Source organism: Pygocentrus nattereri, chromosome 3, assembly GCF_015220715.1.
Source record: "Pygocentrus nattereri isolate fPygNat1 chromosome 3, fPygNat1.pri, whole genome shotgun sequence".
Classification (NCBI taxonomy): Eukaryota; Metazoa; Chordata; class Actinopteri; order Characiformes; family Serrasalmidae; genus Pygocentrus; species Pygocentrus nattereri.
In genome coordinates, this window is record NC_051213.1 from 13,819,645 (window position 1) to 13,834,098 (window position 14,454).

General features: G+C 37.1%; 1 protein-coding gene across 2 annotated transcripts in view; it reads right to left on the minus strand.

Annotated features, from left to right (window-relative positions):
* LOC108431241 (piezo-type mechanosensitive ion channel component 2) overlaps positions 1-14,454 on the minus strand; it is a 143,376-nt gene that overhangs the window by 75,106 nt on the left and 53,816 nt on the right. For both annotated transcript variants that reach the window (XM_017704263.2, XM_037536789.1), the window contains exon 4: positions 10,371-10,413. In XM_017704263.2, coding sequence (XP_017559752.1) covers positions 10,371-10,413 — 43 coding nt within the window. The remainder of the gene's footprint in view (positions 1-10,370; positions 10,414-14,454) is intronic.

A 14,454-nucleotide genomic window follows, 5' to 3' on the forward strand; every position in this document is an offset into this window, starting at 1 on the left:
TCACTACTGAGACAGTCACCAATGAAACATTAAGTAAAGTTTTGGTGGTGTTATGAATTTTGTTAGTAATTACAAAATTGAATGTTCAATAATTTAATTATAATTAAATTTACTAAATTAAGTTATAGTGTCCTTTGAAGCAAAAGTCCAAATCAGTTAAAAGCCCTAAATATGTATTCAACTCTAAACAGTTCAGTCGAATCATCTACATAACCTGATAGTCTAAAATGTTTCTGTTTAACAGCTGTTAACTGCCAAGTCACCTTAAGAAGAGTTTTAACTCAAATCTGCTCCCATTTAACAAAAAAGCCAAAGCTCTAGCTTCGGTTAATTTGTCACTCATTGTAAAGGTAATGTTTCTGTGTGTGCACCTCCACCACCGAAGACATTTCTTGACCATTAGCATGTAATTAAGAGTTCTGTGAAGGCATGTGTGCCCACATTATCAGGCATGCCAAATCCACTACTGCATCTGCTAAAAATCATCAGCTTTTCTCATTGGTAGGCCAGAGAAGGCATGGAAAATACCGGAAACTCACCAAGAAAATGTGGGCATCGTAACAGGTCGGCATGATGAGGGAGCTTTAATTGTGTAGCACTGAATTTGCAACTAAACGCATTTCAAAGGTCCAGCTGGCCTTCTGGCCATCGTGTAACCCAATCTTTTCTCTCAGAGAGATCCGCAATGAGAATGGCCCGTCATCAACCCCAGCGCATCTGAGAAGATTCAGCAGCTGATCTGTGTATAGTGTGTAAGCTAGATAGATCTTAAAGATGGCAAAAATCGGTAACACGTCACTGAAGAGCAGCACTCATAACGCTACACCACACCTACATAAGTCTTTCACAGTCAACTGGATATATATATATATATATACAGACATTTATAAAGGCTTAATCCAACATGTCCATTCCTATAACATGTACTGAAGTGAGATGACAAAACCAGCCTTAATGACAACTGATGCTTATTGAAATAAATCTTTACCGATGTTTATGTACAGTTGTACGCAAAAAATTAAAGACCTTTTGAGTGCTGGAGCCGATCCCAGCGGTCATTGGGTGAAAGGTAGGATACACCCTGGACAGGTCGCCAGTCCGTCGCAGGGCAGGGCTTTTTTAATGTTGAATCTAAATGTATACTTATTTTCAAATCAACATAATGTCATTTTTTCAGGAGCACCTGTACAACTGTATGTTTTTGTCAACTGTCATGAAAGGCTTCTATAGGTTTCACATGGTCTTGTGAATGCTGCCTCCAGTAAAGTGCTGCCCAAAAATCTTTTCCTCAAAATATTATAAAAACTCTATTCCATTAACTCTGCAGATTGTATCTTACCAAGCTTCTTGTCAAATGAAAGTCACAGTCCTGCTTTACAGTAAAGCAGTATTTTTTTATACTTTATAAGGTATTCCTAATATATTTTTCATATTCTCAGGACATATCATGTGCACCACACACAGGCAAAATAATGTGGCTCGGTTCATGGGGCCTGAGTGCAAATAGATAGCATTTCTCTGAAATCAGCTACATTTTATTTATGCAATGCCAAGAGACTGGGTGTTCCTCTCAAAGCATTCATTTGTGGAGCCCACCACGTCAGCACACTAAAGCTGGTGCCAGCCTCCTTGCTGCCTGGTGATACAGCCACCCCCAACCTTCCACTTCCAGTGGCCTCTCCCAGTCTCCTCCACTGATGTTCTCAGGGTCTTCAGTTACACTAAACATGGCTGAAGCATTGCATGCTGTAGGGAAGGAAAGTTATGAGCACCCCTAGGCCCCTTTTCAGGTCAAGGGCCAAAGACTCCTCTGGAGGTCAATCAGGGGTCGAAGAATGAGAAAATAAGGTACTTGATTCATGGATAAAAACCTACAAGGAACAACTACACTAGCAAGCTAGGGCAGCATATTGATATATACATACAGAGTGTGGTAAATTCATTAATTTAAATGGAACCTCTAAAAAAACGATGGAACTCATAGGAAACCAAATTCCAAAAACATTAGGACAGTTGGAAAAATGTAAAGTTTAAAAATAGCATTCTTGAGCAAAGTTATTACAATGGTTCTAAGTACTTCTCTACACTGTATAATAACATCAAAAGATTCATAGTATCAAGAGAAATTAAAAGGGAATGCTAAAAACCACAAATGAATGCCTGTGACCTTCAATCCCTCATATGGCACTGTAATACTTCTGTGATGAATATGACCATATAGGCTTAGGAATACATTATAAACCATTGTCAATAAACACAGTCTGTTGCACAAATGCAAGTTAAGACTACTATTCACAGCAGAAGTCATAGGTCAACAACATCCAGAAACACTGCCAACTTCTCTGGGCTCAAACTCATCGGAAATGCATTGAGACACAGTGGAAACATACTGTGATCTGACGACTCAAACTTTTAGATTGTTTATGGAAAAACTGGATTTGAAGTTCTCCAGGCCAAGGAAGAAAAGGACCATCAAGATGGTTACCAGCATTTAGTTCTAAAGGCAACTGAAACTGTTTTGGTGAGAGTGTTTACCTCTTGCTTAGCCTGTTGCTGATTTAATCCTTTAAACTGCATGGTTATAATTCAGCTATTACTCTTAAGACTTCTTATTCAGTTACTTCTGAGTGCAATGAAACTAAAATGCAAATTGTGGATCTTTGTCCTAGACTTTAAATTTGACTTTCTGTGCTGTTATTATGTGGGATCTTATTACTGTAAGTAACTGGTTCCAGTATAATATGAATCAATGTAATGACTTCTGGATAAAGCATGTCAGCACTGAGAGTGAACTGTTACTGCCTGACCTTCCTCCTCTTCCTACCAATCTGCTTGAAACCTGATCGCTTTCTTAGATGTGGAAATACAGCTAATAGGATTCATAGACTAATTCAACAATTTGGCTTATGGATGTCAGGCCACCACTCGTTCCGCTGTCAACAGTGACATGCATAATCATAACAACGGCCATTCCCTGACCATATTCAAACAGGGAGCATCCCCAGGGAGAAATAATCTGCACATAATTGCCCTTCCAGCTCTACAGCTTGTTTCCAGTCAGCCTTGGAAATGAAGTGAAAGTAAGGACGCTTTCTGAGGCTAAATGGTAATATTAGCCAGTATTTAATCTGCCAAATTTTCTTTAATACTCATATGTGTAGGTTTCCAAAATTAAAATTAAATAAGTTAAAACTTGAGCTATTACTTTCCAGATCATCACATAACAAGTAGAGCAAAGCAGTGAAGCTACAGCTCAAGGGTGATATACTGTGCGTCATGTTGCAAGATTGTCTAGTCTAGCTATTTTTTGGGTTCTACATAAATGTTCTACACATTTCTTATATTTTTTTCTTTTCCTGAGGTCCACTTAGAACACTTGTGTCATAATGTATCATTTTTACTCGACCATTTTACAACTTGCCCTCATTTCTTTTATTTTAACAGGTTGTTGTTGTTACTGTACCTTTAAGATATATGCAAGTGATCTCTGTTGTGATTGGTTGTCCTGTATTATGTCTCATTCAAAAAGCAGAAAACCAGTCCAGTCTGACTTATAACTTTAATGTAAGTTGATGGGGCCAACCTGATGTAGGCTGAATAGATGGATGTATGAGTTGTATGTTGTGACATGACAAAACCATTTAGCAATAAAAAAAAAATAGTTAAATGTATGTAATAAAACTTTATGAACCCTTTGGAATGATCTGAATTACTCCATGAATGGCTCAGATAGATATGTAACAAATGAAATACCCATTTTACAGTGTCATATGCTTACTGAACAAAATAATCAATGACACTATGGGAAAGGTGTTTGAACTCTTATTTAATTACTTGTAGAGTCTCCTTTATTGGCAACGACCTCAATCAAATACTTGCTGTAGCTGATGAGTCCTGCACAGTGATTAGAAGGTATTTGGCCCATTTCAAATTCCTCTATGCAAAGCTGATGTATATATTCAGTATGTTTTGGTTAAATGACCTGCTTCAGATCACATTACATTATTTGAGGGGAATTAAGGTCAGGACTCTGACTTGCCCACTCTAAACTACATACAGAGTTTTACCTGATCTGTTGTTGATTTACTCTTGCGTTTTGAATCATTGTGATGTTGCATTACCCAAATTCTTTTATGTTTTAGATCACAGACAGATGTCCTAACATTTTGCTGGGCAGACACCTGAACTTCAATAGCCTGAACCTGAACTAATACAAGTTCGGCTGGGTATTGGCAACAACTTCATGGTACAATACATACCACAAGACAAATGTTACAATATAACACAATGATGCACAACATCAGATGCACAACTGACATATCTTGTCAATGTTTACAATAAATTTGGAAATTAAAGCTACAATAGAAAATGATAAAACCTTTGATTAAGATCTACACCTATTTATAACATTCTATCTATGAAAGTGACATTATGAAAAGTGAAACTAAACTCAAATGCACAACTGAAAATTAACACAAAAGCCTTAATATCAGTTTCTCCTGATTGTGATGCACAGAAACTGCTCCCTTCTCCTGTTCAGTTCACTAAAGATAAAGAGCACAGCACTAACGATTAAAGCACATGCATGCACATGCTGTAAATACTTATATTGCACTTTCAGACTTTCATGCATTATCAGTCTCAAGCATACACCCTTGAGTAAAGGTAATTCATACATGGATAAAAACAGTTATGGTTGTGTCAGTACATGTACTGCCACAAACATTATCCACAAAATACTGTTGTATTGATATTGATATTGTATTGTATTGACATTCTGAACATTACCGAAATATCTCAACGTGTGCAGGAAACCTATGCATTCATACATTAAAGCATCTCCACACTATAAGCCTCCCTCCACCATGCTTCACAGCTGAGATGAGGTATTGGTGGAGGTATGCAGTGCTTTGCAATCTGCAAGGACCAAAAAGTTCAATATTTGTCTAACACAAACCATTCAAACCACTGGAGCTGTGGAATATACAGGGGGTCTTGAGAAAACATGAGACAGGTATCAATATGGCTTCATCAGTGGCCTCCTCTCTTGAAGATCACCCTTTTTCAGTTACATTAAACTTAAATATGCAGGCTCCTATGAGAAATAGCAACATAGCTGAATTTCTTTCATTTGCAAATAGCAGTACCCTCTAAACACCACTGAAAGTTTTGCTTAGAGTTCAGTGTAATATTCATTTGATAAAGCTAGTAAACAACATGTTTCACAGTTTTAACTCTAAGGGGCTCTTGAGCGTTGATAAAAACAGAAAATTATATTTTTAAAATAGCAGTCCATCCTGAATTGGACTGGAACATCCGATATTCACTGCACTTTTTCCCAAAATGTCATTATGCTGGAAGCTCATATATTATCCATCAGTGGCATTGATTGTTTCATTTGTAATAAAGATACAACACTACAAAATGGTGTGTCCCTTTAAAATAAGACTGTCTTTATTTATTATCATGAAGACAAAGATCAGATCATTTTAGGACCAATTCATCCAGAACTCCAAACCAATTCCAAAGGGTTCAGTTTTTCTTTTTCTCACAACTGGAGCTCACATTTATCCTAACTCATGAACCTAACTTCCTGGTTTACTCTGGTCTGTTTATCACATCTTGATCCTACCAAAATGGAGGACTGGCTGGATGGGAGTGTGAATCATTTAGCCCGTTGTTTGCAGAATGAGTCAGCGAGGCAGGCAAAGCCACAGTGCTGTACAGCGGCTTGCTTCAGGACACAGACAGCTCAGAAACACATTTCATTTCTTGCTTGTTTTCAGCTTTGAGGTTCTGAGCAACCTCTACTGGCATCATAAAACCATGGAACACCTAGACATTTCACAAGGTTCAACCAGCCCGAAGGAAGGAAGGTATTAATAAGCTGAAGCGATGAATCACTCATCTCCATTATACACTACTTTTTGAGTGATGCTAATTAGTTTGCGTACATAAATAACTCAGCCACCAGGACTTTAGCAATTCAGTCAACAGGACTCTAGTCACAGATTCTGACAAGCATGTGTAAAATAAGCAGTCTCCATTGCCCCAGGTGAAATGGTAATGTGGTTGGTAAGTAGGGATCTCAGCATTAACATCATGTTCACTTCCACCCTAATCCCTAATAAAGATCTCTGAAGCTCCCAGACAGTAATAACTGCTTAATTATTTGTACAGTAAATAAGAGAGGGTCCACATGCATAGGGCAGCAATAGCCACTGAGGCTTTAGGCTGCTCTCTGTCCAAGGACAACATGGAGCACAGTGCCACGATTCAGAGCTTATACAGCACTGGGCATAAGGAAGTGCCTGTTGCATTCTCCCTTGTGTTTTATTGACCTTTATCACTGAGTCAAGAAAAACATAATAACCCAATTTAAATAGGCAACACATAAGAGTTATTTTGATGCAGCATTTAAATACATTTCTATTAGATTTTCATTGACGTTGCAAAAAAAAAAAAAAGAATCATTGTTAGAAACCATATACAGTATGGTGCAAAAGACCCTTCACTTATTTAATTTTAAAAAATAATCACTGTGTACAAGTTTGTTTTTGTTTTGTTTTTTTCCAGGAGATATTTCTGAGATTAGATATAAGATAATCCACTTGCATAATGTGGAAAATCAACATATGTTAAAAAAAAAAAACAGTAGTTTCCACAACTGGAGGTATGATTATAAGACAGAAAATGGGACTCCTATCAGCCATCTAACCTTGTAGACCACCAAAACTGTCACCACCAGATAAACAGCACTTCCACAGGTGAAAAATCAACAGTGGTTTCTGTGCACTGTGAGAAGACAACTCAAGTCTAAAAGCATGTGTAGCTCTCTAGAAGCTGTTACTGAGTAAAGGAAACAGATAAAAAGAAGAAAATTTGCAAATCAAAGAAAGACATTGTCGGTGTCCTTAGAACAATGGATTGACCTCCCCAAAGTCCAGACCTCAATGTCAGTGAATGTAAATTCAAGATTACTTGGACTGTGAAAAGCTGAAAGTACAACTACTAAGACTTTTGCAGTGTATACAGGAAGCACTGAAAAAAATCCCTCTAAGTTTCTTTGAAAAACTGGAAGCAAGTCCCCTGAAAAGAGGCAAAAAGAGGTTATAAAGGCAAAGTGTAACTACATTACACACCAAAAAAATTTAATTATTTTTATGGCTGTTTTGACTGGAAGTTAAATAATTGAAGGGTAGTCTCTGACTTTTGAAAAGTACTATATGGAATATAATATCATATTTTTGCGTTATATGTGTTAATGAAACACTTAAAAAAGGTCTCTGCAGGGCCGATTCTAAATAAAGCTGGACTGTACAAACCTTTGTTCAATGTAGTAATATATGACCCATCAGCTGTTTGGGTCTTTCCTTTTAGTTAGACAAAACAACACATTTGGTGCAAGAAAGCCTGTCTGAAGATATTGGGCAAATACTCGAGTGTAAAATTGAAGGAAATTGATAACATTCACATAGTGGTCAGAACAAAATAGGAAATGCTGATATGATTAGAGGCAAATACATCCAGCCAAGGCATAGACAACCAAACAACAGATTCCACAAAAGCCTGCGGTCTCAGTGTGCTCTGGCATCAGATACAGTCTTATCTGAATGCAGAAGGAAACTTCACCAAACTCTACCATTCTTCCTCCATTTCACTTCAGAGCCCAGTAGGTAAGACTAGTTTTATAGAGAGCTTGTACTGTTTATCATGCCTTGTGTGCAGATGTGTCACATATTAAAAAGAAAACTGCACTTATTTACAGTAAGACAATTTCGTGTGAGCTTGTTTTGAAGGTTTAGATTCTGAGGGCCCCAACACAGGCAATTTTGGTATCATGAGGATTTCTAGAACAAATACTGCCCAGTAAGATTAAACAGAGGAACATAGAAATATAGTGATTTTCCACTTTTGCATCATGGCAAGTAAATAAAAAACAGTTTAGAGCCAAGACTTTATTTGACAAGTAAGAGCAAGAGCATAAAATCATAATCTATAAACCATCATAAACCATCTCATCTCTTGCTGATTTGTTTAAGAATAGCATATGTTTGCAAGTTGCCTAATCTCTAACTCATAGAACCATGAGAGACAGCAGAGCAGACATTTGTTATATAAGCTGGTTATGGTCATTTCCTCAAAGCCTCAGGACATACGGTTCATACTATAGTTCCAGTGTTTTTTCTTTGAGAGTCAGGTAAATTAAAGGAGGTGCTTGTCCCAAACCCAAACCCCCTAAATCACTAAACTTGTGAAATTGATTTGATTTATTTTTTTGCATATTTTGAAATATAAAAGTATTGAAGATCCTACTGATTTATTTTAAAGTTATAAATTTGGATTTATCATGAGCTTAATTTGTAAATTAAAAAATCATTTAAAAAATGCTGTTCTATGTTTTCTTGTTACTACTGAAACACACAGGGCTTTAGTTCATTTTAGAGCAGGAAGTCAGACTGCATCCCTGTTACTCAGATGGTAAGTAATTAAATCTCAATGATTTTAGGTAAATGGCTCCCAATGTCTGAAAATCAGTGTGCAACATTAAAAACCATCAGTATCAAAAAGATTTTCACCTATTAAATAAACCTTTTCTTTGTTTTAATGGAAAAACATTATGATTTTGTTTGTGTTCAAGGCTGTGTTCAAAGTTATGTTCAAAATCAGCTAAAACTGTCCCTACAGAAACATTTGATAGTTTTGTTAGGGTTATGAATATTTTGCTAGTGACAACTCAGAATGTTTAATTCCTTGTTTTAATAAAATAAACATAATTAAAATATAGGGTCAATTTAGTCTTGCTACATCAGTACTTAAGCAAGTAATGTCCAGACTTTTTGATAATCAGAAGGTCAGAGTAGTATGTATTACACACCGTGTGGACATGTTTGACAGGACCAACACATCCAACAGAAAATGAATGGGTTCCATTGAGGCGTGTTGCCACACTAGAGCAGTACAAATGCATCATAAGACTTTTGCACAGTATCATTATATACAGTTTTATTTTTGTATAGTTTTCTTTTTTAAAGGGACTAATGTATCATGGCCACACTGTCAAGGCCTGTCCTGGGGAAAAAGTACTCTACATTTTTTATTTTTTATTTTTTTAATTAATTTTATTAATTTTTAACATTAAAATTATAGTACAATCATAGATTTCTTGAAAGAGTCGACACCTCTTTATTTCTGAGAATCACTCTAATGAAATGCTCCATCTCTGCTCTCAGCTCTTCTGCTTTATAACACAGCCTACTCTGCGTAAGTGGAGGCCATCTTTCAGCAAGCAGCTCAGACACTGTTGGCTGACCGGCATTCATCAGCATCAGTCACCTGCCTCTCCCACCTCCCACCACTCAACAGGAGGCGGCCAGGCAGCCGCCAGCACATCTGATCCACAACAGACTCCAGCAGCAGCCACGGTGGCCCACAGACACACGACTCACACAGGGATAAATAATGGCCAGAAAACATGATTACCAAGATGAGGAATAACAGTGAGCTTTGTTTGAATGATGCCACCCACCATGTCCTAATGTCTAATTCAATCACATGTGCCTGCTTAGAGACAAATCTGAGGATGCAGTTTACAGCCTTACTTTGATTTCAGAAAATAAGTTACTGAATGGTACCAAAGGCTGCAGAAAGATTTAACTTTAAAGTATTGAGTTCATCTCATTATCACTCCTCAAGGTACCTGTCAGGTGTGAGAACAGGCTAAAGCATTGTCAACAAGCCAATTAAGTCAAAATAGGCTATGGTCAAAATAGCATAAAAAGCATACACAATCAACTGCACATAGATTAAGCTTAGGCCTAGACTAAACTAAAGCAGCACACTCTTCCCTCTCAAAAGTTAATTAAAGACAAATCAGACTACTGTGACGGCAGAGGTGGAGAAATAAGTACTGAGTCCTTTGGAAAAAAATAATCGGTGTTGCGCAGATCTTGTAGCATTTTGTTATGTCTAGAATCTGAAAACCTAAAGAGCCTATTTTGACATTTTATTTTTCCTGATTAATTAGCAGGTATTCCTCCAAAGGGGTCTGGACAACAAACAGAGAACTTTATTTAGGTTTTCTGAGCCACACTTGTCAAAGTCTCTCAAGACCTAAGGCCAAGGGATGGGACGTCAATGTCTTTGTTCACATGCTGGCCGTAATAGTTACGCCTTGTTTATGATTTAATGTTTCATATTCTTTTGATTCTGTTTTCAGTGCTTGATGGACTATTCTTCTGTGTAACCTCCTGGCTTGCTGTATGAAACAAAATATGTCTTCGGTACATCACAATACATTCTCTGCTGTCAGCGTTCACATGTAAACAGTGTCCAACTTGATTTGTAATCTGGAGGCAACGCACTCCTACCTTTCAAAGCCGAGCTGTCTTATTGATTTTTCCCATGATGAACCTGAAAAAAGTAAAAGACAACAAAGAAGAAAGAAGTTAGAGAGTAGGTTACTGAAAATAAAAGCTCAAATACCTACATAATATGTCATTTATTTTATAATATTCACATAATGCAGATATTGTATTCTTTAGTATACATTTCTATTCAGAACATAAACACATTTTCTGGTCAGAAACTTGCCAGAATCTAACTTTATTCTTGCTATAGCTTGGTAGTTTTTGCTTTGGTGGTTTTTGCTACAGGTTTAATAAATTGCATGTTCATGATACTATCATAAATGATCTCAAGCCTATACTTTGGGTTATACACCTATTGTCAAGCAATTAAAAAGTTACTAATTTAATCCAGTACACAGTGCACTGCCAGACCCTGAGAATGTTGCGTACAAACTTTGACTACTTCCTTAGATCCTGGAAATGACTTGCAGAAAGTCCGACAGGACGAACACACTGTACCTACTGTGTTCACAGCCTCCAAACACCTCATTCACAGCATTCCACTGATAGAAGGCATGTGTTGTAAAGTACACCACACACTATGGGACCACTGCAGCCCCACGAGTCAAAGACAAGCCGTCATCGCACAGGATGCCATGCATAAACCCAGTGCGTTTGGATTTTTATCGCCCTCTTCCTCAAGACTTCATCATGCTTTGGATCAAATGTGATTGAGCAAGCATAACAGCACTGAAACAAGCTGTCCGCACAAAACTTACATTCCTGCAGCATGATGGAGAGTCTCTACAGTCCACTAAAGCTCAGTGTGAGTGTGTACCCACAGATGTGTGTTTACACGGACACTTCCAGGTATTCTGAGCACGGGGGGGGGCTGTGCATGGACTATTTTAACTGCACTATATGCCTTCCAACAGCAATGAGCTGATTAGTTAAATTAGTCTTCAAATATTTAAGTTAGACTTAACGATTACCTGACCAATATATCAGCTGACCAGCTGATCATGTCAGATGTGAGAAAAAACTACATAAGAGCACCTGTTCACTTCAATGATAGCAATATATACTGAACTGGGAAACTTGCACACAAAACATGATTAAATCTGTTAAAAACAGTACAAATGAAAAATAACTGCTAAATATTACAGAAGCCGACAAAGTTACTAAGATTTCTAGGAATATTACAATAGCAAAAAAATTAAGATTAATTTTTAGATTAATTAAGATTTGTATTAATTTTCATTTTTTTGTGCGTATTTCCTTCCCTCAGTTCTTAACAGCTACACATCCTTCCAAACCAGCGGTGTTCTCACAAGATCATGTAATCATTTTGAATACATTTTTGAACTCTTTTTTTGTTTTTGAAACTACATCTAATTGCCTCAGAAAAATCTCCTGAAAAATCAACAACTTGTTCTAATGGCCGTTTGCACAGATTTGTAATTAGCAGTAAATTGTCTGGCAGCTGAGCAACATCCAAGCCTGCAAGCTTCTTTGTGCCAAACAGGAAAAGGTTCCTGGAATACTTGATGGTGCCATTGTGTGGAGCAGGACTTCTTGTTTAATAGTTTAATCCTGTGTGAGGACAAAATGCTCCGCAAAGCAGACAACACAGCTGAGATAATATGATGGACTTTGCTGACAGGTGTTAAATCATGTATAAATATATTTTCAAAGTGTTGGTTTGGTATTTTAAAGCACATGCTTCCCTGCATGGGTCATTATCAGCGAACACCAACAGCAGCATGTCTATATACTGTGTTTACACTGGATTGATGACATTATGCTATCTACTACAATGGGCACCTGTGACATAGCAAAGCAAGCTACCAGCATTTGTTGATGTTGGACGATTGACAAGAGAGCTTTCAAGGCATCTTTAAAGATTCTACTGTATATTGCTTTTGACTATAATAATATATATGAAATGCATGTGTGCTCTCTGAGGATCACTCATAGTTTACCTTTGCTAAGGTCAGATGCACCCAAAATGTACAGATGCAGAGCATGTGAGGTCTCTCTCTCTCTCGCTCTCTCTCTCTGAGTGTAGCATTCACTTTTTCTCTTACAGTTATATAGTGCTGTGTCTCTGAGCAGCATTAAAACTGTACGTGGCACTAAAAGAAAACCACAGAGTACCTTGATTTTGGACCGATTCCCGTTTCATTAATGCAAGGGTTTGAGTCAAGATTTACTTAAGAACATGGGAAAATATCAGGGCAATGTCCAACCAGTATTTTCTATTGGTGCTGCGTGCTCATTCTGGTCAGCTTGCCTCGCACGTCAAAGTTTCGGTTTCAGCAGGAACTCAGCAGGGCTACTGCTCCAACCCAGATGTGTGTGCTTATGGCTAATGTCTATTTCAATCCTAATGCTGACACCATAATGATCCCTTCCATCATTACACATCTACAGTCTGTATTTTATAAGTTGGGCAATTTTGTTGAACTATAAAGTAATTTTATTCCCTCAGATGCTCAGTGACCATCATAAAAATGTATAACCTGTGGCAAAGGATGGATATTTTCATCAGGCTGATATATGTAAATGTGCTGGCTTAAAAAACAGCCTGTTTTTGCAGCTTGGTTTCCATATATGGACTGTATGGTTCTGAACAACACATTTCCAAACTTTAACAATGTTTATATACTCCATCACTGTTCATAAGTTCATAAGTAGACCATTGTGATCAACATTACATTGGTCAGCTTATTTTTTTAACCAAAATAGTTTACTTTTGTTAAATTGTATGAATATCTTGATTTATCAGAGCATCCACAAAAAGACCCAACTGCAACTGTGATCACAGCACACAACAAAATACATTGTACAAAATACAGGGCTCCTTTGCATGAATGAGACTTCTGTGAAATCAGTGATATCGCTATTGCAAAATATTGTGATTAACTGACAAACAATATACTGCGTTTCCCTTTCCAGAACTGAGAGAATGGCTCTACTAGAGCTCTGGAATGTTCGCAACACAATAACTTCAGTGAGCTACAACTAAGCTACCAGCTCTGTAAAATTAATTGGTCAGCCCTGTCATACCTGCAGAGGGTGTGTCCACTAAACTAAATAAATATGATGTAAAAAAAACAGTCAGTATTGGTAAACTGTAGCTTTCATACATATTTAAACAAAAATGGAGACTGACATGACTCCCACAGTGTAAAGCATGTTAGAGTCAAAGAGTTGAAGAAATTTGACATCTGAGACCTGACAAACATTCCTGATCATACACAGCTGACTGGCTATCATGTAAGGTAGTAAAATGTTTTGACATAAACTACTGTTTAAATTTTTTAGGAAATAAAATTATATCAGCCAATATTATTGGTTATCAGAAATGTTAGCTATTTGAAACTAATTTCCAGTCAGAACAGCCATCAAATAAAGTTGTTGGTTTGTTATACAAAAACTTCAACAACTAAACATAAGTTTTCGGTATTTAGCATGTCCACTCTTTGCTTTTACTACAGTTTCCATTCTTTTCAGGACTCTAACTTGTATGTCTCGTAGGGTGCACTACAGTTTCTGACTGGTCCTGGGTTGTGTTTGTTCTATTATGCACACCTAATGGGCACACAGCTCTAATGTTTTGTACTCTCAAATGCTTGATTTACTAAGATCCCACATAAAGAGTATTAATCACATGTGCAATTAAGTGGGCATCTGTAAGTGATTTACAAGAAAATGACACTAAAGAAGAAACACTAAAATTATTAAGTATCAGCTCAGTACCTGCCGCTCAGTGGTATAAATTTACACAATCACAAATACACAATCGCCATTCTCAAAATTGCTTTGAGGCAATAGAAAGAAAATCGCATTTTCATTAAGGCAAATCTGCAAAACAGACAGCTATTTTGCTTATTTAAGAGGCACAATCTTTAATAGATCTTGTTTGGGCATTTTTTGGGAGTGTTATCCAAACTCTTAGCAAATCAGAGCCTCAGTTAAGATCTGCAAAACATCCATTTGGAAAATCTCCAGAAGAGACAAAAATATGCCTTTTGACAACAATGAAATGTGACTCATAAGGCGTTTTAACTACCTGGATCTGAGTCTACATGGCTTGAATATA